The following is a 26,040-nucleotide window of genomic DNA, read 5'->3' on the forward strand; positions in this document are numbered from 1 at the left end:
GGAAGTAAGACTCTATGATGTTGCAGTCTTTGGGGCTAACCAACCACATGTGAAACCCCTCTCTCTCACTCATCTATTTCCCACAGGCTCTCTCTGTGTTAACTGTAAGATTCAGAGCTTCTTTGCAGCTCTGCACCCTGCAGTGGGCCTCCTAGATGGGATGGTCAGGAATTTTTACAACACCAGCAGATCCAGAATCTGCTTTATGGTGTGCATCTCAGGCCAAAGCCACCCACCCATGGTAAAGCTCCAGGAGCTGCCTGAGGGTTTCTCAGGGACCAACAGCAGAACCCACAGAAACATAGGTGGGAAGCCTCTGTGCTAGGCCTTTGAATGGCAACACCTCCTGGTTCCAGATGCAGGAATGCCTTCATTTCCACAATCAGGAGCCGTTTTTGTTCCTGAGAGCCAGAGCCAGATGTCATCATCAGACTCCCAGACTACTTTGGCCCTGAAAGCAATCACAACTGCCAAGAAAATTGCCCCAACACCTCTTGCAACAATGAACAGCATGTGCAGGAGTTGGCATGCCCTAGGCTCCATGTTCCAGTTCAAATCAAGCCCTCGCGAAGCTGTTTCCAGAACTTTGGCTTCTGTAAGTTTGGGAAGGTGGTGAACCTACTCCCTTGTCTCATTTCCACCAGGGCCTGTGGAAGACACAAGGGCAGGCTGCTCTCTCCTCTCTCTCTTCAACCCATACAGGTTAGATTCTGGTCCCATGTAAGAAGTAACAGCACTAACGTTTGGCATCCAAAATCAACAGTACTTCTCTGAACCAAAGGGACGACAAGTTTACCAAATGACAATATAGAATCTGGCTGCCCTTCAACTCGCACTGACCACCCAGACAGGAAATTTTGACTCCAGGGGTTGGACCAACAAGGGACCAATTGGAAGACAATGAGGAAAGAACATCGGGCAAACCCAAAAACGTAACCTTCTGGTGGCAGCTGAAGGGTGAGAGAAATACAAAGAGTAGGTAGGTAGAACTTCTGGTCCTTAAGAGCAGAAAATAAAAAGGTAGATCAAGGCTATTATGACCTGTGAGCCAAAGACAAGTCACAAAGAAGGCTTATTAAAATGTGAATTCTAGAGCTATTGGGAGATTCAGTGCATCAGAGTGTTGAGATGGGAGCCCCTAAAAATATGATTTTCTAACAAGCTCTGCCTAGAAATTCTTCCTACATAGAGAGGTTTGAGAATCACTGGCAACTTTATAACAGATTTACAGGAGGTCAATGTGGACCACAAGTATGAATTTACCTGCTGAGATGGACTCTCTATGCTCAAATCAGGACATACATTTTATAAATAATAAGAGCTTAGCAGCCATTTGCTGACAGGGGGTTTACGCAGGGGAGTTCAGACTAAACATTGAGCTTCCCACACTCTTCTTGGTTTGGTTAGGCCATCTGAGTCAACCACTACAGGGAAACTCTGGTTTTCTCTTTCCACCATTGGACTGAGTCCTGCCCCTTCCTATCAAAATTGCATATTTGGATACCTCATTTACATAAAGCACACTTCATTGAGAACCTGAGCAAGCAGTTTCACGATAAAAGGCAGCTTCCCCTTTATCTCAGTGGAAAACAAATTAAGTTGCTAAGTAAATCTGTGTCTCCTGGGCTTCAGCTCATTTGGGGGCAAATAAAAGCCTTCTATTCTTTATTACAGTCCAAAATTTATTTTGGTTTACATCCCCAACCGTTCCGGTTACTCTTCGGCTGATGGGAGAGAAAGCCTGGCTAGAAGCAAGAACAGGACAGGCACCACCCAATCCCCTGGGATTCAGAAGCCTCTATGACCGGAAATGAAATCTCTTCCAAAGAAAAGCCCTAACCCCAATCACGTCAACAAGCTTTTGCCCACCCCACACTCAGAGGCGGTTGGCCTGAAGGCTGCCGGGAGTCGTAGTCCGCTGCGTGGCCTCGCGCCTGCGCATTGGGCAGTGCACCCAGTGAGCTGCGAGAGCTGTGGACTCCGAGGCGGTAAGTCCCGCAGCGTCCTAAGGGCGTGGCTGTCTCTGGGGCGCGGGGAGTGGGGCTCCCATCCCGTTTAGGCTATAAGAACTGGCCGCCTCCAGGCCTGAGCCAGCAGTGGTCCCCTGTCCCGCCAAGGTCCCCGCTGCCACTACTTCCAATCCAGCAGGGCCTTCCCGGGGGTCCTCCGAGTCTGGCGGCGCCCCTCCAGGAAGCGAGAAGTCTTCGCCCGGGAGAGCGCTGGGGCCGCGCCTTTGCCACCAGCATCCAATTTTAAACTAGGTTTTAGTCATTTAGGGAATTGTCCCCTTGCCTTTCCCCTAGTGCCCTCTTTCCTCGACGCCCGGTGCCTGTTTCCCCACGGGCCCTGGGAGCGCGCGTTCATTCAGGCGGGTTTGGAGAGAAGCCATCAGCCCCGAGGGGAAGTGAAGTTTTCTTCCGGAAGGGCGAATGGAAGGAAATCTGGCGAGTCAGTTCCGTGGGAGACGGGGGTAACGTGTGGGTCAGTATGGGGAGAGCGGCCACCTGTGAGGCTGGAGTAGGGGAAGGTGGGGCCCAGCCTAAACCATGGATGCCCTCCAGCGACCCTTAGGTGCCTAGACAGGGGAATAGAAGCTCCCTAGGAATGAGTTCTTGCGAGCAGAGCCGCCTCTGAGCTGGGCACACTGCTGTTCCCTTTCCGTGCGACTGGATCCGCCAGACGCATTTTATGAAGAGGATGTTACAGAGACAGGCACTAGGTGTCATTGAACAAATGAGGTGGGAACACTGTGTCGTTTTTTGGTGACTGGACAGGAAGAGACTCATGAATATTTTTTTTCTCCTTGATCGCGTTCAGGAAAGAGGACAGGCACATGAGTTGTGTGGGTAAATGCAGAGAGGACCCATAGCACATGGGTAGGTACCGGTCTTCACACCTGTGGAGACATGGTGGAGACATGTGGGTGACCGCCTATGACCTGAGGGATTGCACTAAGAACATTTGGATCTTTTTAGACATGAGCACTTCACGAGTCTATGGTTTCAAACCTCATCACCATTTCCCTCTGGCGTTTGCTATGGGTCCTGGGACACGTTATTCAATCCTTCTGTGCCTCAGTGCCCTCATCTGTATTCAAGGCATAATACTAGTACCCACCTCCTCACACTGGGTGAGGGCTAAATTAACTAATATATGGAGGAGTCTTGAAACAGCACATGGCTCATAGCATACTAAATGTGATAACTGTACTTCGTTATTAACGCAGACCAGATTCCTGATGTCCTGCTGTGTGCAGTGTGTTTTTCTCATGAGAAAGCCACTTGGAATGTCATTGCATGATGAGGGTCATGGTGATGTTGGCTGAACTACACATACTTGGAGTGGAGAAGAATGAGGTATTGATGAGTTGCTGCCTTTGGAAGGCTCTTACTAAGATGCTGGTGATTGAAAGTACTGAGAGTTACTCAAAGCTAGGTGAACTTTCAGGGTTACTCACCACTGTTGTAAGTATTACTCCCCGGTATTTCTCCTCTGGCTCACCTATATTCAGAAACACCAGAAAATTATTATTAGATTAGGAGTGGGGGTCTAGGCCACCAGATCTATAGGGGTTAATTTAAGGGAAAGGATTCTTAGCTTTGGGTCCAAGGAATTCTGGAACAGAGATGTCCAAAAGAACTTGCAACAATGTCTACTGAGCACTTGAAATGTGAATAGTATGAATGAGAAACTGAATGTTTATAGTTAAATAATTTAAACTTAAATTGTCACATGGTACTATTGACTACCATGTTGAAAAGAACAGTTCTAAAAGGTCCATGGATGGTCTTGAAGATTTTGTGAACTTTTTGAAACTGGATGCAGAATTTGAAGTGTTATGTGCATTTTCCTAGGAAATGAGTCCATGGCTTTCATGAGATTCTCAAAACTACTGAAAAGATGACAAGCTGCTACTTTAGGACTTTGGTGAAAAGTGAGCAGTTAAGGGAGGTAAGGATGACCTCTGGTAACCACTGCTGTTTCTCCTTTCTCACTTGCCCTTTCCTCAGCTGTAGGTCCTCCACCCAAGAAGTACACAAAAAGACAAATTGGAGTCTGACACTTCAGGCCCTGCGAAATTAAACATTGCTTGAAGGGGGCAATGGCTGTTGCCCTGGGGTGTGCAATCCAGGCCTCCTTGAATCAGGGCTCGGTGTTTCAAGAGTACGACACTGACTCGGAAGTCTTCCGTCAGCGCTTCAGGCAGTTCCAGTACAAAGAAGCAGCTGGGCCTCATGAAGCTTTCAACAAACTCTGGGAGCTATGCTGTCAATGGCTGAAGCCAAAGCTGCGATCTAAGGAACAAATGCTGGAGCTTCTGGTGTTGGAGCAATTCCTAACAATTCTGCCCACAGAGATAGAGACCTGGGTGAGGGAACATTGCCCAGAGAATAGGGAAAGAGTTGTGTCACTGATAGAAGACTTACAGAGAGAACTTGAGATACCAGAGCCACAGGTGAGAAAAGAGTTGGGGATCTGGGTAATTATACAAAAAGAAGTAGCAAACATATCTGGTACTGGATTAGATGTTTTTTCTTTTTGTAAGACAGAATTTCCCTGCGGTGATTTTCATGTTTTTGTTTTTTGGAATCAGCATATGGGTCAGTGACTTTCAACTATTAAAGCCAACACCTCATATATTTGGTAATGTCACCTTTACTATCCTAAGATGAAATTTATAGATAATCTACTAATAGATACTAATTCAAAACCAGTGCTGTACGGTCTGTGGGCCAAAAACAGCCCAAGGCCTGTTTTTATGCAGCTCATGAGCTAATAATGGTTATTACCTTTTTAAAGTGGTGTTGTTGTTTTTTTGTTTTTTTAAAGAATACACAACATGACCCAGGAAGCTTAAAATATTTACTATCTGGTTCTTTCCAAAAAGATCTGCCACCAGAAGTCAAAGCAGGGTTTAGAAGTAATAGAAAAGCAACATACTGTTTTACAGACAAATAAGCATTTCAGCATACACCTGTCTGGTCTTGATCGCACCGGAAGTCCTTACGAAGTTGTCCGATGCTTGCCTCTCTGCCTAAGCTCACTGTGAAGGGGACAGGCAGAAACTCAGACCGATACAGCTTGAATACTATGAACTGTGTTGCTGCTGGTCATGTGATTTTCCAAAGTGGCAAATAACTCTTGAATCTGAACAGTTAGTAGTATAGTCTTTCTTTGATTTCCAAAGTAATGCTTTCCTAGAAAAGTCAAATCAAGCTAAAATTTGTAAAAATATTTTGTGATTGACTAAAAAGATGAGGTTCTTGACAGGTTCTTTTTACCTATGTAGATATTTGAGGAGGGCAGTCTAAAGTTGGTAGGGACCTGGAGCAGCTCCGCACTGTGTATTATCTATACTCCCATCTCTGCCCACTCAATTCTGATAGCCGCCACCTGCCACCGTATTCTAAGAACCACCGAGGAAAACCACCGTATTTCCTCATAACCTCCGAGGAAAACCTGTTGGAGGCTTGCGATAGCTGAGCACAGGCCGTCATCTTTGGAGAAGGGAGGAAGTGTTTCTAGTTGGGCATGAGGGGCGCTGCAGTCTTGTGTGTTGATGGGATTCGGTAGTTAGCCTGTACGGACAGGACTCTGTTCCAAAGTTTCCTGCCTCCAAGATGGAATGCCTTTATGGTTTCCCTTCCCTTCTGTGTCTCTTTGTTTGGCTTATGCATGAGATTTTTTTTCTTCGTGTGGTCTTATCCTGCATTGTCAGTATGACAGGCACCAGCCAAGTGTGGCTCTGGAGCACTAGAAGTGTGGCTGGTCCAGATTGGGTAGGCTGCGAGGATAAATGCATACAGCACTCAGAAGACTTAGGGTGAACAATGAGGTAGATGACATAGCTCATTAATAATTTTGAATGCTGTTTACATTATGAAATTATGCTATTTAGATATATGTTGTTAAATAATGGATATTGTTAAGATTGACTTTACCTATTTCTTCTATTTTTCATATGACTGCTGGAAAATTTAAAATGACTTTGGTGGCTTGCATTTTATTGCTACTGGGCACAGCTGGTCTAGACTTTAGAGTGATGGGCTCTGGCATTTCCTCCAGATCGATAGGCAGGAAATACTCTTGGAAGACTTGGCAGCAGTTGGAATGGCAGACATACCGCCGAACATCCAACTGGATGTACCCCCTCTCCAAGCAATGGGACCTGTCTCCGAGGCCCCAGTGGCAGAGGCGTGGATCCCACCGGCAGGGTTGCAGGAGCTGAGCTACGGTGCTGCTGGGGAAGGCCAGCCCCTTCTGGACCCTGGTAAGACACGGGTTTTATTTCCTTTCCTTGATTTCTGTTTTTGGAGCTCAGAAGCTCTCCAGGGTTGAGGTTGTTTAGAAACACCAAATATCCAATGAAAATGGACCACTCTGTTAAAGACTAGGAGGAGGAAATATCTGGGAATAACCAGCCACAAAGTATATTAGATTGATCAGGATTCAAAACCTGTTAAGCTAATGAACTTACTCAAGAGGCCTATTTTTCTTTTTTTTTCTTCTTCTGTGTGTATGTGTGTTTGTGTGTTATACACATATCTTGGATTAACTTCTTAGCCATTTTTGCATGTACACTTCAGTGATAATGTTGTGAAATCATCACCACCAACCATGCCCACTATTTTCATCCCTTATACTTATCTCAACAATAACTGCCCATTTCCACCTCCTCCCAACCCCTGAACCATCATTCAGCTTTCTGTCTCTATGAATTTGATTACTCTGTGTACCTCATATAAATGGAATCATGCAGTACTTGTCTTTTTGTTACTGGATCATTTCACTTAGCATATTGTCCTCAAGGTTCATCCATGCTGTAGCATATGTTAGAATTTCTATGCTTTTAAAAGCTTAATAAGCCTTATCAGGCAGTCGCACAGTGGTTAGAGCATCGGACTGGGACACAAAGGACCCAGGTTTGAAACCCCGAGGTCGCCAGCTTGAATGTGGGCTCATCTGGTTTGAACGAGGCTCACCAGCTTGAGCCCCAGGTTGTCGGCTTGAACAAGGGGTCACTCAGTCTGCTGTAGTCCCCCTGGTCAAAGCACATAGGAGAAAGCAGTCAGTGAACAACTAAGGAACTGCAACAAAGAATTGATGTTTCTCATCTCTCTCTCTTCCTGTCTGTCTGTCCCTATGTGTCCCTCTTTCTGTCTCTCTCTCTCTCTTGCACACAATAAAAAGCTGAATAATATTTCATTATGTGTATATACTGTACTTCGTTTATCCATTTTATACTTGGGTTGCTTCTGTGTTTATCATAAATAATACTTCTCTGAATATGGGCGTACAATTATCTCTTTGAGACCCTGCCTTTACTTCTTTTGAGTATTGTATAGCCAGAAGTACAGTTGCTTGATCATATGATTTATTCTATTGTTAATTTTTTGAGGAACCACCATACTTGTTTCCCACAGTGAATGTACCATCCAACAGTCTTTCCAGTTTCTCCACATCCTTGTTAACACTTGCTATTTTCTGGTTTTTTTATACTGACATTCCTAATGGTGTCAGGTGGTATCTCATTGCAGTTTTGATTAGCACTTTCTCAATGATTACTGACGTTAAACATCTTTTCATGAGATTGTTGACCATTTGTATAGCTTCTCTACTTTTTTTTTCCTCAGTCTGGATGAACATACTTTATTTAGTTATTTTGTTTGTTGGTTGGTTGGGTTTTTTATTTTAATTGGATTTATTGGGGTGACACAAATTAATAAAATTAGGTAGATTTCATATATAATTCTATAATAGATCATCTCTATACTGTATTGTGTGTTCAGCACCCAAAGTCAAGTCTCCTTCTATCATCATTTATCTACTCTTCACCCTCTCCTACCTCCCCACCCTTTTTCCCTCTCGTAATCACCATACTGTTGTCTGTGTCTATGAGTTTTGGGGATATTTTTTTGCTTAAGAATATCTGTTCACGCCTGACCAGGTGGTGGCACAGTGCATAGAGCATCAGATTAGGACATGGAGGACCTAGAGTGGAAACCCTGAGGTCGCCAGCTTCAGTGTAGGATCATAGACATGATCCTATGGTCGTTGCCTTAAGCCCAAAGGTCGCTGGCTTGAACCCAAGTTGCTGGCTTGAGCAAGGGGTCACTCAGTCTGCTGTAGCCCCCTGGTCAAGGTACATATGAGAAAGCAAGCAATGAACAACTAAGGAGCCATAACGAAGAATTGATGCTTCTCATCTCTTTCCCTTCCTGTGTGTCCCTATCTCCCTCTCTGTCACCAAAAAAAAAAAAAAAAAGAATGTCTATTCAAGTCTTTTGCAATTTTTTTTTGTATTTTTCCAAAGTGTGGGGGGCCAGACAGACTCCCGCATGCGCCCAACCAGGATCCACCCGGCATGCCCACTAGGGGGCGATGCTGGACCCATCTGGGGTTGTTGCTCTGCTGCAATCAGAGCCATTTTAGTGCCTGAGGCTGAGGCCATGGAGCCATCCTCAGCTCCTGGGCCAACTTTTCTCCAATGTAGCCTTGGCTGCAGGAGGGGAAGAGAGAGACCGAGAGGAAGGAGAGGGAAAAGGGTGAAGAACCAGATGGGCGCTTCTCCTGTGTGCCCTGACTGGGAATCGAACCCAGGGCTTCCACACACTGTGCCGACACTCTACCACTGAGCCAGCCAGCCAGGGCCTAGTCTTTTGCACATTTTTAAGTGGGTGTTTTGTTTTCTTTGTTGAATTTTAAAGTTCTCTATTATGGATATTAATCCCTTATCAGATATATAATTTGAGGATATTTTTGCATTCTGTGGCTTGCCTTTTTTACTGTTAATACTGTCTTCGTGGACAAATTTTTAAATTTTTTATGAAGTACTGTGTCTACTTTTTCTTTCTTTTATTGCCTTTTTTTTTTTTTTACAGAGACAGAGAGAGAGAGGGATAGATAGGGACAGACAGACAGGAATGGAGAGAGATGAGAAGCATCAATCATCAGTTTTTCCTTGCGACACTGTAGTTGTTCATTGATTGCTTTCTCATATGTGCCTTGACTGCGGGCCTTCAGCAGACCAAGTAACCGCTTGCTCGAGCCAGCAATCTTAAGTCCCAAGCTGGTGAACTTTTTAAGCTCAAGCCAGATGAGCCTGCGCTCAAGCTGGTGACCTCGGGGTCTCAAACCTGGGTCTTCCGTATCCTAGTCCGAGGCTCTATCCACTGCACCACCGCCTGGTCAGGCTATTGCCTATTTTCTTCTTGTCACATTCAAGAAGTCATTGCCAAATCTAATGCCATTAAGCTTTTGCCCTATACTCTTGTTAAAAGGTTTATACTTCTAGGTCTTCTGTTTAGGTCTTTGATTCATATTGAGTTAATTTTTGCAGATGGTGTTAGATAAAGGTCCAACTTTAATTTTTTGTAAGTGCATATTTGGTTTTTCCAACACCATTTCTTGAAAACTGTCTTTTTTCCATTGAATAATCTTGGTATCTCTGTTAAAAGTCATTTGATGATATATTTGAAGGTTTCATTTTGGGCTCTGTTTTCTATTCCGTTTGTCTATATGTCTGTCTTTATACTAGTACCAAACTGTTTTGATTACTGTAACTTTGTAGTAAATTTTTGAAATCAGGAAATGTGAGTCTTCTGGCTTTGTTCTTTCTTTTTAAGGTAATTTTTATCTATTTGAAATCCCTGGAGATTCCGTATGAATTTTAAAGTGACTCATCTATTTATGCAAAAAATAATTATTTGAACTTTGATAGAGACCACATTGACTCTGTAGATTACTTTGGATGGCATTAACATCTTAACAATATTAAGTCTTCTAATCCATGAGTGTGGAATGTATTTCCATTTTTTATGTCTTCTGTAGTTTATTTTACCAATGTTTTGTAATCTCTATTGCACATCTTTCACCTACTTGTTTAAGTTAGTTCTTAAGTGTTTTATTTTGTTTGATGTTGTTATAAATGGAGTTGTTTTCATAATTTCCAGAAATGTTCTTTGTTCGTTGTTTGTGTGTAGAAATGAAACTGATTTTTGCATGTTTGTTTTGTGACCTGGTACTTTGTTTAATTCATTTATTAGTTATAACAGTTTTTTAAAATAAAATCTTTAGGGTTTTCAGGTCATATAATTTACTAATAGAGATAATTTTACATGTTTCTCTCCATTTTGAACACCTTTTATTTCTTTTTCTTGCCTAATTGTTCTGGCTACAACTTCCAGTACTGGGTTGAATAGAAATGGACAAAGCAGGCATCCTTACCTTCTTCCTGATCTTAAAGAAAAATATTTCATTCTCTCATAATTGAGTATGATATTCCCTGTGTTTTGTTTTGTTTTTTTTCATATATGGTTTTCATTATGTGGAGGTAATGTTCTTTTCCTATTTTATTGAGTGTTTTATCATGAAAGGATATTGAATTATGGAAAATACTTTTTCAGCATCAATTTAGATGATCGTGTTTTTTATTCTTCATTCAGTTAATGTGGTGTATTATATTGATTGGTTCTCATATATTGAAACATTTTTGTATTCTAGGAACAAATACCACTTGGTCATGGTGTATACTCCTGTTTTTAAAGTTATTTTTTATTTTTCAATTACAGTTGGCATACGGTATTATATTAGTTTCACGTGTATACCACAGTGAGTAGACATTACATAAGTTACTAAGTGATCTTCCCTATAAATGATATGCCCATCTCATACTATACATAGTTATTTATTATAAAATTATTGACTGTATTCCCAATGGTGTACTTTATATCCCCATGACTACTCTGTAATAACCAATTTATACTTCTTAATCCCTTCACCATTTTTACCCATCCCCAGCCCCCATTCTGATCTGGCAGTTGTCAAAATGACCTCTGTATCTGTGAGTCTGTTTCTGTTTCACTTGTTCATTTATTTTGATTTTTAGATTCACGTGTTGATAGGTGTGTTTTTATTGCCATTTTATTGTTCATATTTTTTATCTTTTTTTTTCTTAAAGAAGACCCTTTGACTTTTCACGTAATACTGGTTTGGTAGTGATGAACTTTAGCTTTTCCTACTGGGCAGAATAATTTTGATTATATGTCCCTGCTTTTCATTGTTTTGAATATTTCTTGCCAATTCCTTCTGGCCACAAAGCTTCTGCTGAGAAATTGACTGACACTATGGGAGCTCTCTTGTGGATAACTAACTGCTTTTGTCTTGCTGCTTTTAAGATTTTCTCTGTCTTTAACCTTTTCCATTTTAATTATGATGTGTCTTGGTGTGGGCCTCTTTGGGTCCATCTTGTTTGGGACTCTCTGCACTTCCTGGGCTTGTATGTCTATTTTCTTCACCAGATTAGGGAAGTTTTCTGTCATTATCTTTTTCAAAGTGGTTTACAATTTCTTGCTCTCTCCATTCTTTTCCTGGGACCCCCATCATGCAAATGGTGGTATGTTTGAAGTTGTCCCAGAGGCTTCTTACACTGTCTTTTTTTCTTTTTTTATTCTTTTTTCTTTTTGCTATTCTAACTGGGTGTTTTCTGTTTTCTTATATTCCAAATCACTAATTTGATTATTGATGTCATCTACTATATTGTTGATTCCCTGTAAATTATTCTTCGTTTCAGTTAGTGTATCCTTCATTTCTGACTGGTTCGTTTTTTATGGTTTCTGTATCCTTTTTCATGCTGTTGAAGTTCTCACTAAGTTTCTTGAGCATCCTTATAACAATTGTTTTGAACTCTGTATCTGGTAGTTTGCTTGTCTCCATTTCATTTAGTTCTTTTTCTGGAGATTTCTACTATATTTTCCTTTGAGACTTTTTTCTTTGTCTCACATTTTGGCTGTTTCCATATAGTAGATAGAGTTGCTTCATTTCCCAGACTTGATAGAGTGGCCTTCTGTAGTAGGTGTCCTGTAGGGCCCACTGGCACACCCTCCTCAGTCACTCGAGCTGGGTGCTCCAGGTGCACCCCTGTGTGGGCTGTGTGCACTATCCTGTTGTAGTTGACCATTGATTGCTGTTGGCATCCCTGGGAGGGACTGACTCCCAGGCTGATGGAGTGCTAGTACCAGCTGTGACTACAGCAGAGGAGCTGCTCTGTAGAAGTCGACCCTATGGCCAGGACTTTCTTCAGTGGGGCTCTGATGCTCACTGAGTCCACCCCTTGAGTGTGTTATACATGGAGGTGGTAGGGTTTTAATTCAGCATTCTGTGAAGCTGTCCACTGGGTGCACTGGCTCTGGGGCTCCTCAGTAGGTACCCTCGATAGGGGCCCCTCAGTTAGATACCACCTGTTCCAGGCCTAGGGCCACCCAGCATAAGCTACAGAGCAATCTACAGATGACTGCTACTTGTGCTGGGCTTGGAGGTGTCCAAAATATGCCAAACAGTGAGCCAAGGCCAGCTGCCACTAGTGCCAGGACTGAGGCCACTTAGAAATAGGTACAGGATACTCGGAGACCAGATACAACTCGAGAGATTTTAGAAAAGTCCAAAGCATGAGGTGAGAGGCCAGTTGTATGGAAAAGCCACTGTAACTGGCTTGGGTGGGCCTGCAAGTTGTTTGGGGCAAGGTCTCAGGGAATCATTTGGCCAAGGCGAATAGTGTAAGCCAGGTTGATGGAGACTCAGATATGGTGCCCACCTGTCACCTCTGTCAGGATGAGGAGGTCTTAGAAAGTAACAGTGGGCTTTGCTAGCACTTTTGTCTAGCACAAAGCTTCCCCACCCCAGCTCTTACCTTGATGCAGAACAATTCAGTTCCTTTCTGGTTTCTTTCAAGATGCTGCCTCAAGTGTTGGATCTCAGAGAAGTGAATCTATATAAGTCCATGCATGGGCACTTTAAGAAGAACTGCCTGGAACTCTAGCAGCTTCCTCCTCCCTCAGCCTCAACCTCTGCATGCTTTTACAGCCATAAGTCATGGGGACTTATATACCTGTCACTGGAACCCTGGGCTGGGACCCCTTACTCTTCAGTGAGGACCTCCACAGAGATATCCCCCCTGATTTTAAACCACCACATGTGGATATGAGACCAGATCATCCCTCTTCTCTACCCCTTTTACCAGTCTTGATGTGGCTTCATCTTTAAACTTCTAGTTGTAGCACTTTCTGTTCATCTAGATTTCAGGCAACTCTGAATAATGGTTGTTTTATAGTTTAGTTGTAATTTTGATGTGGTTGTCGAAGGATCTGAGTATTGCATTTAACTGTGCCATCATCTTAATCAGAAATCTGTATATTGCTTTTAATATGCTGTGGAATTTGGTTTACAAGTATTTTGTTCAGGATTTGTACATCAGTGTTCGGTGGGGGAGGGATTGTTGTGTATTTTTGGTTTTTTGTTTGTTTGCTTTTCTTTTCCCTTAATAATGTCTTTTTCTGGCTTTGGTATCATGGCAATGCCAGTCTCATAGAATGAGTTAGGAAGAGTTTCTTCCTCTAATTTTTTTTAATAGTTTGAGAAACATTGGTATTAGTTCATCTCTAAACGTTTAATAGAATGCACCAGTGAATCCATCAGGCTCAGGGTTTTTCTTAATCAAATTTTTTTATTATGGAGCGAAAAATACGGTAGTTTCTGATTCTCAGTACTCTACCAATGCTATTCAATTTCTTGAAACTCTTACCTTATCTATATCTTCTGTTAATAATACACTTTTTTTCTCTTTTCTCTGACTTATAAAATATTGTTCACACTTGTTCTATTCCTGTCTATATAACTCATATTTGTTCTCATTCTAATTTACCAGGTCCTTTGGCTGTAAGTAATCAATTTGTGAATCAATTGCTTATAGGTAATGTCTCCTCAACTACAAATTTTCACACATGTACTCATCTTAATTCTGCTGGCCTCCACAAAAGGATTTCTTTTACTAGACAACAGGATCAAAACATTGTGAGCCATTGCCCAACCTGTAGTCCTCTTACCATTATACCCTTTTCAGAAGGAATTAACCCTCATGACTTGCATCCTAATCAGGTTTGACAAACAAGTATAACCCATGTTCCTTCATTTGGGAAACTCTGCTATGTTCATGTTTCCATGAACACTTTCTTATAATTTTTATGGGCCATACAAGCTACTGGGAAATAAACACATCATGTTATCCAATACTTTTTAGAAACATTTGCTGTCATAGGCATCCCTTGAAACATTAAAACTGACAACAATCCTGCATACACTTCCTCTACATTTTATCAGTTTTGTCAACAATGGCAAATTAAACATACAGCAAGCATCCCTTATAATCCTCAAGAGCAAGCCATTTTTGAAAAAGCTCATCATACATTAAAGCCATATTACTTAAACAAAAAAGGGGGAATAAGGGAGAACCCCCTAGGATACAATTAGAGCTCTCTTTACTTTAAATTTTTTAGACATCATAAATGATGCCACTGATACAGCTGCTGAAAGACACCACCTGAAACAGCCTTTAACTATTATATCACAGCCCATTTATTGGAAAGATGATAATGGGCAATGGAAAAAGGGATTAGTCAGAATATGGGGGCGAGGATTTGCTCTTATCTCCACAGATACAGGAGAGCAGTGGATACATTCCAGAAGATTGAAGCCTTGGCATGAGTCAGAAGTGGAAGAGAGGGAGATTTGACATCTTTGAACTGCCGGAAGAAGAAATGGAGAGGCTAAGCCTAGAGCCAAAGGTTATCAGAGAAGTGAAGATGAAGACAACCACAACACAAAAAGCTGAACCGCCTACCTAGGGCAACTGAAGAAACTTACCCAGGAGGCTGAAAATGTTTTAATAGGACTAAGACTCCAAAAATGTCCTCGACTCTGTTTCTGGCCATGTTGGCCGTTCTGTCTGTAACAGAAAGTGGAACTAACTATTCTTACTGGGTTTATTTTCCTAATCCTCCTTTAAATAGACCTTGTAGTTAGGAAGACACCCCTTTTTCTGTTTGGCTTCCGGGACCATTTGATGGCTGTGGACCCTTAAGGCCTGAAGAAGAGGGTTGGGTTATATCAAATTATACTGTGGGCTCAGATAGATTACCCATTTGTATAGGTGCAGGAAATTATTTTTTAAAGATAAAATCACAAGGTTGTTTATCTACTGTAAACAATGGGTCACTTCACCTTATTCTTTATATATCATATTATAAGGGTGGACCTTTCAGAAGGAGTCATCAAATTGCACCACTGATAGTGCTCCCACTCTTCCTAATTGTCAACAAAAGTGTGCTAATGGTATAGATGGTTGTATAATGTGGAAAAAATGTAAAGGAGAAATTGGAAGAGTACTTCTTAATACTTCCTATGGGAGCGACGTTGATTGGGCCCTGGTTAGCTCTGCTTGGACCAAGTACTCTTTACATATGTTAACTTGGGAAAGAGAGAATAGCACCCTATGTACCAATAGCACTGAAGAGCCTATTGTATGGCACAGTGGAGGAATGTATCCGCTGGCTCCTCACTTTATAGGAGGACCTATACATACAGATTTATGGAAAATTAGAATAGATTTATATCATACGAGTGCATGGAAAGGTTCATACATTAAAAGTCAACCAGGAAACTATTCGTTGACATTTACATGCAATGAATCATAATATATAGGCTTGTGTATGTCTACTTTATATGTTCATTATCGGCCCTGTGTTCTGGAATCAATGAATCTCATTACTTGTGTGAATTGTTCTTTTTATACATGTCTCATTTTCTCTATTAATATCAATATGTTGATTCTGTTTATATACTTAAAGCTAGAACAGGAGTCTGGATCCCTGTTCAGATACATAGACAATCGCAAAACTAGCCTGAAATGTATTTAATCGATGAGGCTCTAAAAAAATATTACATAGGAAAATGTTTCATAGGTATGTTAATTGCTGCTATGATTGGAATTATAGCTATCACAGCCACTGCGGCAGCAGCAAGAGTTGCTCTTCGTCAATCTATACAAAACACAGAGTTTGTACAAAACTGGCATGAACACTCTGAAAAATTATGGAATAGTTAAAGATTGATTGATAAGTCATACTGAGTCAAATAGAGGATTTACAACAGGCGGTAGTACTATTGGAAGATCAATTGGTAAGTTTAAAACATCAAATAAAACAAATGTGATTGGAACATTACTACCTTTTATGTAACCCTGCATCCATATAATGAGACTAATTTTCCTTGGGATAAAGTTAGAGGACATTTGCTTAATCAAGGTAATATATCTATGAAAATACAACAATTGCAACAAGATATATATGACACTTTCAGAGAAGGATTGGAATTGCTTTCTGGTGCACCTTTATTAAGTAGTATTGCTGATGGAACTAAACCCTGTTAAACATTTACAATTATTAGGAGCTTCTACAATAAGCACATTAATTGTCATTGCTGTTTTATGTTTTTGTATTTGCTTAGTCTGGAGAAGGAGCAGAAGCAACTTGCACATTCTGAAGGACGAGCCTCCTTGTACACCATAATGTTGCAGAATGAAATAAACAAAAAAAAAGGGGTAAATGTTGGAGGAAAACCAAAGCACCGAGTGACTTTCTGTTCCCATCCTGAGGAAGTGAAGGTTGAGGCCAAGTACTCATGACTGAAAGCAGTCACGTCCAGGGAAGACCCAAGGACATGAGTGTTCAGCCCAACTGGAGCTTTCTGCAGACCAGGAATCAGACAGACAGATGGTGTTTGTCTCAGAAAGGGCAAGAGAGATCTAGTCAGTTTTGCAAAACAAAGTAATAAAATTGTACACTGTATTCTGCTTGTTAGTTTCTCACACAAAATGACATATTTCTCCTTAATAAATTGGATAACTGATCTCTCTAAGGCATCTCAATCCTTGAGAGATTGGTGTCTTCCACTTTCAGTATCATTGCTGTCTCATTTCTTTGTGGCTCCTCTTCATGAAACCCTGAACGTTAACAACAATATGTAAACATCCTGCATTTCGATACTCAATCGTCAGTTTCCAACCCACACTTTACTGCATGCCAATATTCTTTGTCAGAGCTGAGGAATACAAATAAGGGGTATGACAAGAGCATTTGAGCCACAGGGACTGTCAATGAGGAGAAGGGTGGTAGGATGTAAGAGGAGAACTTCTGATTGTCCTTAGATTGAGAATGAGAAACAAGAAAACACTGTTAGGTGGCTATTTGGGTAATATCAAGAGAATATACTTCTAGACTTCAGCTGAAACAAACGTAAAGACTGATTTTGCTGGTTGCAAATCCAGTCAATATCCATTTTAATTTGAAAAATCTCAACTGAAATTATCCCAGTAAAGTTTCATAACTCCTACTTTTACCTCTGTCTCTTTACTTGGTGCTCAATAGTAGCGTTTCTGGTTTTCTGTTTTGTTTTGTTTTGTTTTTTGTATTTTTCTGAAGCTGGAAACGGGGAGAGACAGTCAGACTCCCGCATGCGCCTGACCGGGATCCACCCGGCACGCCTACCAGGGGCGACGCTCTGCCCACCAGGGGGCGATGCTCTGCCCCGCCGGGGCGTCGCTCTGTTGCGACCAGAGCCACTCTAGCACCTGACCAGAGCCACTCTAGCACCTGGGGCAGAGGCCAAGGAGCCATCCCCAGCACCTGGGCCATCTTTGCTCCAATGGAGTCTCAGCTGCAGGAGGGGAAGAGAGAGACAGAGAGGAAGGAGAGGGGGAGGGGTGGAGAAGCAGATGGGTGTTTCTCCTGTGTGCCCTGGCCGGGAATCGAACCCGGGACTTCTGCACACCAGGCCGACGCTCTACCACTGAGCCAACCGGCCAGGGTCGTGTTTCTGTTTTAATATGCTAAAACTTTATGGAGATTTACTTCATAGTTTTGCTTTAACCTAATTAAATCTATTATCAGAATAGATACAGAAGCAATTCAGTGCAGTGATTTCAGCACAGAGTTGGTTCCCTCTTCTTTCGTAGATTAGAGGAGAATAGTTTTGAATGGAACACAAAAGGATGTTCTGTCATTTCTGTTTTATTATTTTTTTTAAAAGACTCTTGTAAAAGATTCCAGGTGAAATAATACTAATTGAGGTAGAAATATATATTAAACATCCATATGTCCAAGATATCAGTCTGACCTCTGGAAAAACCACTGGTAACCCAAACAATTATGCTTCTTGTCTCTCTAATGACCAGGATATTCAATACCAAAGCTTGATGTGAGCTTTCCATTGGAGCACAGAGAAGAGGCATGGGTGAAGGAACTACAGGATTCCAAAGAAATTAAACAATTACTTGAGTCCAAGATAGGTAAGTAATTGTTCACTGATACTAGAGAAAAAAGAAAAAAAATTCAACCTTAATCAGGGTAAAGAGTTTAAATTCTATTTAGGGATTTCTGTATCCCTACTGGGAGTTTAATAAAGCTTTTCATTTTTCCTCATGTTGTTCTCTGTGGGACACAGTGACATTTGCCGTTTCTGTTTCTTCTCCCAGGTTTTGAGATTGGGATAGAAAATGAAGAAGATACTTCAAAACAGAAAAAACTGGAAAATATGTACCCATTTCTTGTTACTTTAGAGGGAAATGCTCTCCATGGTCCTGGTTTGCAAAAAGACTATGTACAGTTAGAAAATCAATGGGAAAAGCCCCCAGAGCATTTACAGACAGATTTGACAAAACTTGTACATCATCAGAATCCTTCTGCAGGAGAGAAACCTGAGAGCTCTAGCTTGGAAGAACCTCTCAACCCTAGAACCCATAAGAAAAAGAGCCCAGGAGACAAACCTCACCGATGTTCTCAGTGTGGAAAGTGTTTTGCCCGGAAGTCGCAACTTACAGGGCACCAGAGAATTCATTCAGGAGAGGAACCTCATAAATGCTCTGAATGTGGAAAAAGATTCCTTCGCAGTTCAGACCTTTACAGACACCAACGACTTCATACAGGGGAGAGACCTTATGAATGCACTGTATGTAAAAAGCGATTCACTCGGCGCTCACACCTCATAGGACACCAGAGAACCCATTCTGAAGAAGAGACATACAAATGCCTTGAGTGTGGAAAAAGCTTTTGTCATGGATCAAGTCTTAAAAGACATCTGAAAACTCATTCAGGTGAAAAACCTCATAGATGTCACAATTGTGGGAAAAGTTTCAGTAGACTGACAGCTCTTACTTTGCACCAGAGAACTCACACTGAAGAGAGACCTTTTAAATGTAATTATTGTGGGAAAAGCTTTAGGCAGAGACCAAGCCTTGTTATTCATTTAAGAATTCATACAGGGGAGAAGCCATACAAATGTAGTCATTGTTCTAAAAGCTTTAGACAGAGAGCAGGCCTAATTATGCACCAAGTCACTCACTTTAGAGGACTTCTTTAAGAATTATTAAAGGAAAAAAAATTATTAAAGGAAACAGGTCATACAGAAATTGGCACTAACCCAAAATAACTTAACCTGAAGCAGTCTTGTTTGTCTTGGAAGAATCTTTCTTGTTTGTGCTTATAAGAACAGCATTTTTTTTTTTTACTATTTGAAAAACCCATCTTCCAAGGTATGTGAATTATATAGTATCCATCTACTATTGCAACTTTCCTAGATTTGATGTATTCTTTTTTAATGACAATGAAAACTGTGTCCCAAGCCAACTGTATCATAGATGTAAGCATAAAGCTTATAGGGTAGGGTCAGTATAATGGATAACCATATCTATCTGACATATCTATTATAGCAACACCATAATTATTCTGCTGTCATTATTAAAAGTGGTTGTTAGTTTAAAGCTTTGTGTTCCAAGTGGCAAGAAAGGAGACAGTGTATTTTGTCAAATAATAAAAATGTGTCAGGAACACATGGATAAAGAGGATTTCATTTGCCTCGTTATAACTGGGTTATTTCCATTGAAAATTTTTATGTTTAAGGAATTAAGATTTTAACCTTTACTTAAGAATTTTACGAAGTTAACATCTGCTTATGTGGCTGTCTGGAGTGAAGCTGCTTAAAGCTATTAATATAATGATTTATTTTGTTCACAGAATGAGTAAGCTCTATGTGGAAGAATCCATTTGACAGTTGCAGTGATACATGTAGAATCTAATTCAATTTAGATTGACAGAAGAGCCGGTATCCATTGCTTTTTACTCACCTCTGGTATTGATCCGTATATCTCTCAGTGCTTTTTAAGTTTTACTCATTCTTTAATTTGGTGTCTCCCTAAGTGTGTATCATAGAACACTTAGTTCTATAAGATAATCTGCAGGTAAGCTTGTGAATCCCTTCCTGCTGTTTCTTTCTGATTTACAGTGTGCATCAGCATATGACGATCTTGGAGAGGTCCTTCATAAAGGTAGAAAAAGCATCTCTGTTGGCTCAATGTTTTGCAACCTATTTGACCCCAGAACATTTTTAAATGTACACCCAGGTAATAACCCACAGAACTAGTATTCTACAAGTATTCCTTGGAACACATTACCTTTAACATATATTTCTATAGTTATCGATATAGTGTTAATACTCTTGTGCCTAGTTGTCTCCAGTCATTTGAAGGGTATTATGAAAAATTCTTTACACATACGTCTTTTATGTAATACACACATACACATGCACACACATCATTTTAAGGAGGTGAGGGTCACTAATTCAGATACTTTAAGTTGTTCCATGATTCTCAACCTTTTTGAATTTTACTTATCACATGCACATACATTGCTGTTCATATAAATGTTCTTGTTTAATCATGTACTGACTCAAATTCCTGTAGCAAGGGAAGAACTCTTTTTTCTAAAGTTGTTAATACATGAAAATATTCATTCAACCTAGTTTCTTGTTATAAAATACAAGAAATAGGACATTGGAAAGAAAGGGAAAATAGGTATTTTCCCTTTATGAAGATACCAGTCAGCCTTTCCTGAAACTAGAATTAGGGAAAGTATATTTTATCTATTCCACCCAAGTTCTTGGAAGTCATATTTAATATAAGTATTGGGGGGGTATCTACTTTGTGCCTAACTAGTCCTGTTATAGGCTTAATGGAAACTAGTAAATTAATTTATGGGTCAGGTTCATAAAGAGTTTATAACATCTGGTTAAACAAGAGTTGGGAAACAAATGGAAAACAATGCAAGAGAGTTTGTATTAAGTGCCAAATCCTATCAAGTGCTAGAGCCAGGATGTCTCTTTAATTCTTGTCATCGTGGTCTCTGTGTGATGCTGCTATAAGTGCAGGGTTAAAACTGAGATCCCAGTAGGAATAGAATGTAATATGGGAGGAGTCTGAATGTAGAGATGGAAAACACTGAATGTTAATGGCTTCTCTTTTCTCTCTTGTGGAATTGCATTTTAACCAGAATAGTGCCTTAGAATGGATGTGCCCAACTGCTCTGTATCTATGCAATATTTTAATAAAGTGGAAATATATATGTTCTATCTGCTTCAGTCACATTAACTAATCGTTTTCACAACTTAGAGCTGCTTCCATGAGCAGTGGCAACAGGCACCCCAATTGACTCCTGCCCCCACTATAAGCTAGAATCACTTTACTGTCTGCAACCATGGTGTTGGGTTGATGCATCATTTTTAGCATTTAATACAGTCAATATTAGTTCGTAGGGTTAGTTGCAGCCATAATATGAGCTACAGCCTGCCCCTCAACTGTATCATAAACACACATGACTGGGTTTTACAGGATAGAGAACATCCACTTTTTATTTTTTGTTACAGTATGCTCTAATATATATATATATACATATATATATGTACACACACACACACACACACACACACACATTTGCGGCACTGAATCAAGAAATACGCGAATTAGTGTTTGGAAAAAGAGATCACAGAACATTGTGTGGATGTGCCTTATTATACTTCAGAAAGATAATGGGAAAATATAGTACCTACCTCTTAAGTAATACAAAGGGCAAAAATAGTACTTATGTTATCAGTACTATGAAGATTAAATGAAATATATTTTGCCCAGGCCCTATACAGTGTAAGCTTTCAATAAATATCCAACATACTAAATTTTAATTCTTTTGTTGTTTAGTAATAAAATCATTTAAGGCTATGGATTTTCTTCCAAATATGTTTTTTTTCCATTCCATAATTTTTATATATGGTGATTGTATTAATTAGGATTCTCCAGAGAAACAGAAGCTAAAGTGTGTGTGTGTGTGTGTGTGTGTGTGTGTGTGTGTGTGTGTGTGTAGAGGGAGCTTATTATAAGAATTGACTGACATGGTTATGAAGATTCAGAAGTCCCATAATCTACCATCTGCAAGCTGGAGAAAAAGAATGCCAATGGTATCCTTCAGTCTTGAGTCTGAAGACCTTAGAACAGGGGTCAGGAAATGTTTTGGCTGAGAGAGCCATGAACGCCACATATTTTAAAATGTAATTCCGTGAGAGCCATACAACGACCCGTGTACGTTGCGCATTATTCAATAAAAATTTGGTGGTGTCCCAGAGGACAGCTGTGATTGGCTCCAGCCACCCGCAGCCATGAGCATGAGCGGTAGGAAATGAATGGATTGTAATACATGAGAATGTTTTATATTTTTAACATTATTTTATTAAAGATTTGTCTGCGAGACAGATGCAGCCATCAAAAAGAGCCACATCTGGCTCGTGAGCCATAGGTTCCCGACCCCTGCCTTAACACCAGGGGTTCTGATTATATAACTTAACCAAAGGCCTGAGAACTGGGGGTGGGGTGGGGGAATGGGTGTAAATCACGAAGTCTGAAAGCCAGAGAACCAGAAGCTCTGATGTCTGAGGGTAACAAAAGATGAAGGTATCAACATAAGAGGTGAGTGAGGGAGTTCACCCTTGTTCTGCCTTTTTGTTCTATTCTGACTCCCAAGAGATTGGATGATCCCCCCTACATTGGTAACAGTAGATCTCTGTACTCAATCTACTCAATCAAATGCTAATCTCTGGAAATACCCTCACAGACACACCCAGAAATATTTTACCAGCTATCTGGGCTTCTCTTAGCCCAGTCAAGTTGGTACATAGAATTAATCATCATGATGTCATTGATAATTTCAAAATTGTTTGTTATTACACTTTTCATTAATACTTCCTTTAACCCAAGAGCTGTACAATATTGCCATTTTCCACTTAATTTTTGGTTTTGCTGAATTGTGATTAGAAAATGAGGTTCACATACACTGTTGGTGGGAATGTAAAGTACAACCATTATGGAAGAAAGTATGGAGGTTCCTCAAAAAACTGAAAATAGAACTATCTTATGACCCAGCAATCCCTCTACTGGGTATATACCCCCAAAACTCAGAAACATTGATACGTAAAGACACATGCAGCCCCATGTTCATTGCAGCATTGTTCACAGTGGCCAGGACATGGAAACAACCAAAAACCCCATCAATAGATGACTGGATAAAGAAGATGTGGCACATACAAACTATGGAATACTACTCAGCCATAAGAAATGATGACATCGGATCATTTACAGCAAAATGGTGGGATCTTGATAACATTATACGAAGTGAAATAGTAAATCAGAAAAAAACAGGAACTGCATTATTCCATACATAGGTGGGACATAAAAGTGAGACTAAGAGACATTGATAAGAGTGTGGTGGTTATGGGGGGGAGGAGGGAGAGGGAGAGGGAAAGGGGGAGGGGGAGGGGCACAAAGAAAACTAGATAGAAGGTGACAGAGGACAATCTGACTTTGGGTGATGGGTATGCAACATAATTGAAGGACAAGATAACCTGGACATGTTATCTTTGAATATATGTATCCTGATTTATTGATGTAACCCCATTAAAAAAATAAATTTTTTTATCCACCCCCGCCACACTTCCGGAAGGGGCACCTCTTTCATTGGTCAGTGAGAGGAGCACATTGACCATCTCATTACCCAAAGCAGGCCCATAGGTCCCATTGAAATACTGGTCAGTTTGTTGATTTAAATTTACCTGTTCTTTATTTTAAATATTGTATTTGTCCCCGTTTTGTTTTTTTCTTTAAAATAAGATATGTGCAGTGTGCATAGGGATTTGTTCATGGTTTTTTTATAGTCCGGCCCTCCAATTGTCTGAGGGACAGTGAACTGGCCCCCTGTGTAAAAAGTTAGACTGACCTAGACTTTACACACCAGGCAGAGAAAGCTCTCCCTTGGGGTTCTATACTGGTTTGTCCTGAAAGCAGAGAGAACCTGCCATGGGACTCTTAGGTTTCTTCTGAATCAGTGGGGATTGTTTCATAGTGTGCTTAGAAGGTTGTGTAAGCTGAAGTTTAGGTAATCAGGGAACACACAGTTGAATCAACCCCCAAGTGACTCACCATCAGGTCAGGGAGGAAAGACATTATACTGCCCTCTTGCATCTGCAGTCACCATGATATTCTGAAGAGAAACATTCTGGGAACCTCCAGGAAACTGCATGATCTTCCTTTCTGAAACCCTCTCGTTATAGCCTAGTCCTGTTGGCTGAACATTCTTTTTTTATTTATAAATTAAATTGAACAGGATGATATTAATAAGAGTACATAGGTTTCAGGTAAACATTTCTGTAACATTTGAAAAGTTGATTGTGTTGTGTGCCCATTGCCCAGGGTCAAATCATTTTCCATCACCATATATTTGTCCCTCTTTTCTCCCCTCCCCCTGGTAACCACTGCACTTTTATCTATGTCCATGAGCCAGTTTTATATCCCACCTATCTGTGAAATCACATAGTTCTTAGCTTTAACTGATCTACTTATTTAACTTGTTATACAAAGTTCATCCATATTGTCATAAATGGCAAGATATCATCATTTCTTATGGCTGAGTAGTATTTCATTGTATATATATATATATATATATATACCACACCTTCTTTATCCAGTCCTCTACCAAGTGAAACTTTGGGTGTTTCCATATCTTGTACACCGTGAATAATGCTGTGATGAACATGGGGGTGCATGTGTCTTTGTGTACAAATGTTTCTTGAGGTTTTTTGGATAGATATCTGGTGGAGGGATTGCTGGGTGATATGGTAATTCTATTCTTAATTTTTTGTGGTACCACCATACTGTCTTCCATAATGGCTATACCAGTTTACATTCCCACCAGCAGTGAATGAGGGTTCCTTTTGCTCCCCCAATTCTCCAACACTTGTTATTATTATCTGTCTTGTTTATAACAGCCAATTTAACAGGTGTGAGGTGGTATCTCCTTGTAGTTTTCATTTGCATTTCTCTAATAGCTAGTGAAGATAAGCATCTTTTCATATATCTATTTGTTGTTTGCATGTCTTCATGGAAGAAGTGTCTGTTCAGATCCTCTCCCCATTTTTTAATTGGATTGTTTGCTTGTTTGTCGCTGACCTTTGTGAGTTCTTTATATATTTTGGATATTAACCCCTTATCAGAGCTGTTTGTGAATCTCAACTCCCATTACATTGGCTGTGTTTTTGTTTTGTTGCCAGTTTGTTTTGCTGTGAAGAATATTTTTAGTTTAATATACTCTCATTTATATATATATATTTTTCTTTACTTCCCTTGCTTTTGGGGTCAAATTCATAAATTGTTCCCTACAGCCAAGGTCCAGAAGTTTAGTACCTATGTTTTCTTCTATGTATTTTATTATTTCATATCTTATATTTAGACCTTTGAATTAATTTTTGTGCAGGAGGACAACCTGTAGTCAATATTCATCTTTTTGCATGAGCCTTTCCAATTTTCCTAGTGCCATTTATTGAAAAGATTTTCTTCTGTGCATTGTGTGTTTGGGCTCCTTTGTCAAAGATTATTTGTCCATAGGTATGTGGCTTTATTTGTGAGCTCTTGATTCTGTTCCATTGGTCTGTATGTCTGTTTTTCTACCAATACCTTGCTTTTTGATTATTGTAGCTCTGTAGTATAATTTGAAGTCAGGTAGTATGATACCTCCAGCTTTATTCATTTATCTTAGGACTGCTTTGGCTATTCAGGATTTTTTATAGTTTTATATACAAATCTGGTGATTTTTTGTTCTATTTCTTTTAAAAATGCCATTGGGCCTGACCAAGTGGTGGTGCAGCAGATAGAGCATCAGACTGGAATGCGGAGGACCCAGGTTTGAGACCCCAAGGTCGCCAGCTTGAGTGCAGGCTCATCTGATTTGAGCACAGCTCACCAGCTTGGACCCAAGGTCACTGGCTTGAGCAAGGGGTTAGTCG

At 40.4% G+C, this 26,040-nt stretch overlaps 1 protein-coding gene across 5 annotated transcripts; it reads left to right on the plus strand.

Moving 5' to 3' along the window:
- The first annotated feature begins 1,920 nt into the window (after positions 1 to 1,920).
- On the plus strand, positions 1,921 to 21,550 carry ZNF449 (zinc finger protein 449). 5 transcript variants are annotated; one of them, XM_066357190.1, is made up of 5 exons: positions 1,921 to 1,988; positions 4,011 to 4,456; positions 6,067 to 6,271; positions 18,065 to 18,178; positions 18,365 to 21,550. In XM_066357190.1, exons 2-5 carry the CDS (start codon positions 4,103 to 4,105, stop codon positions 19,246 to 19,248), a joined length of 1,557 nt encoding a protein of 518 aa, XP_066213287.1. In that variant the 5' UTR covers positions 1,921 to 1,988; positions 4,011 to 4,102; the 3' UTR covers positions 19,249 to 21,550. The 5 variants fall into 5 exon arrangements, with proteins under 5 accessions (XP_066213287.1, XP_066213290.1, XP_066213291.1 ...); XM_066357193.1 differs by lacking the exon at positions 1,921 to 1,988 and adding an exon at positions 2,086 to 2,481; XM_066357194.1 differs by lacking the exon at positions 1,921 to 1,988 and adding an exon at positions 2,682 to 2,738.
- Positions 21,551 to 26,040: the final 4,490 nt, after the last annotated feature.

Source organism: Saccopteryx leptura, chromosome X (assembly GCF_036850995.1).
Source record: "Saccopteryx leptura isolate mSacLep1 chromosome X, mSacLep1_pri_phased_curated, whole genome shotgun sequence".
Lineage (NCBI taxonomy): Eukaryota > Metazoa > Chordata > Mammalia > Chiroptera > Emballonuridae > Saccopteryx > Saccopteryx leptura.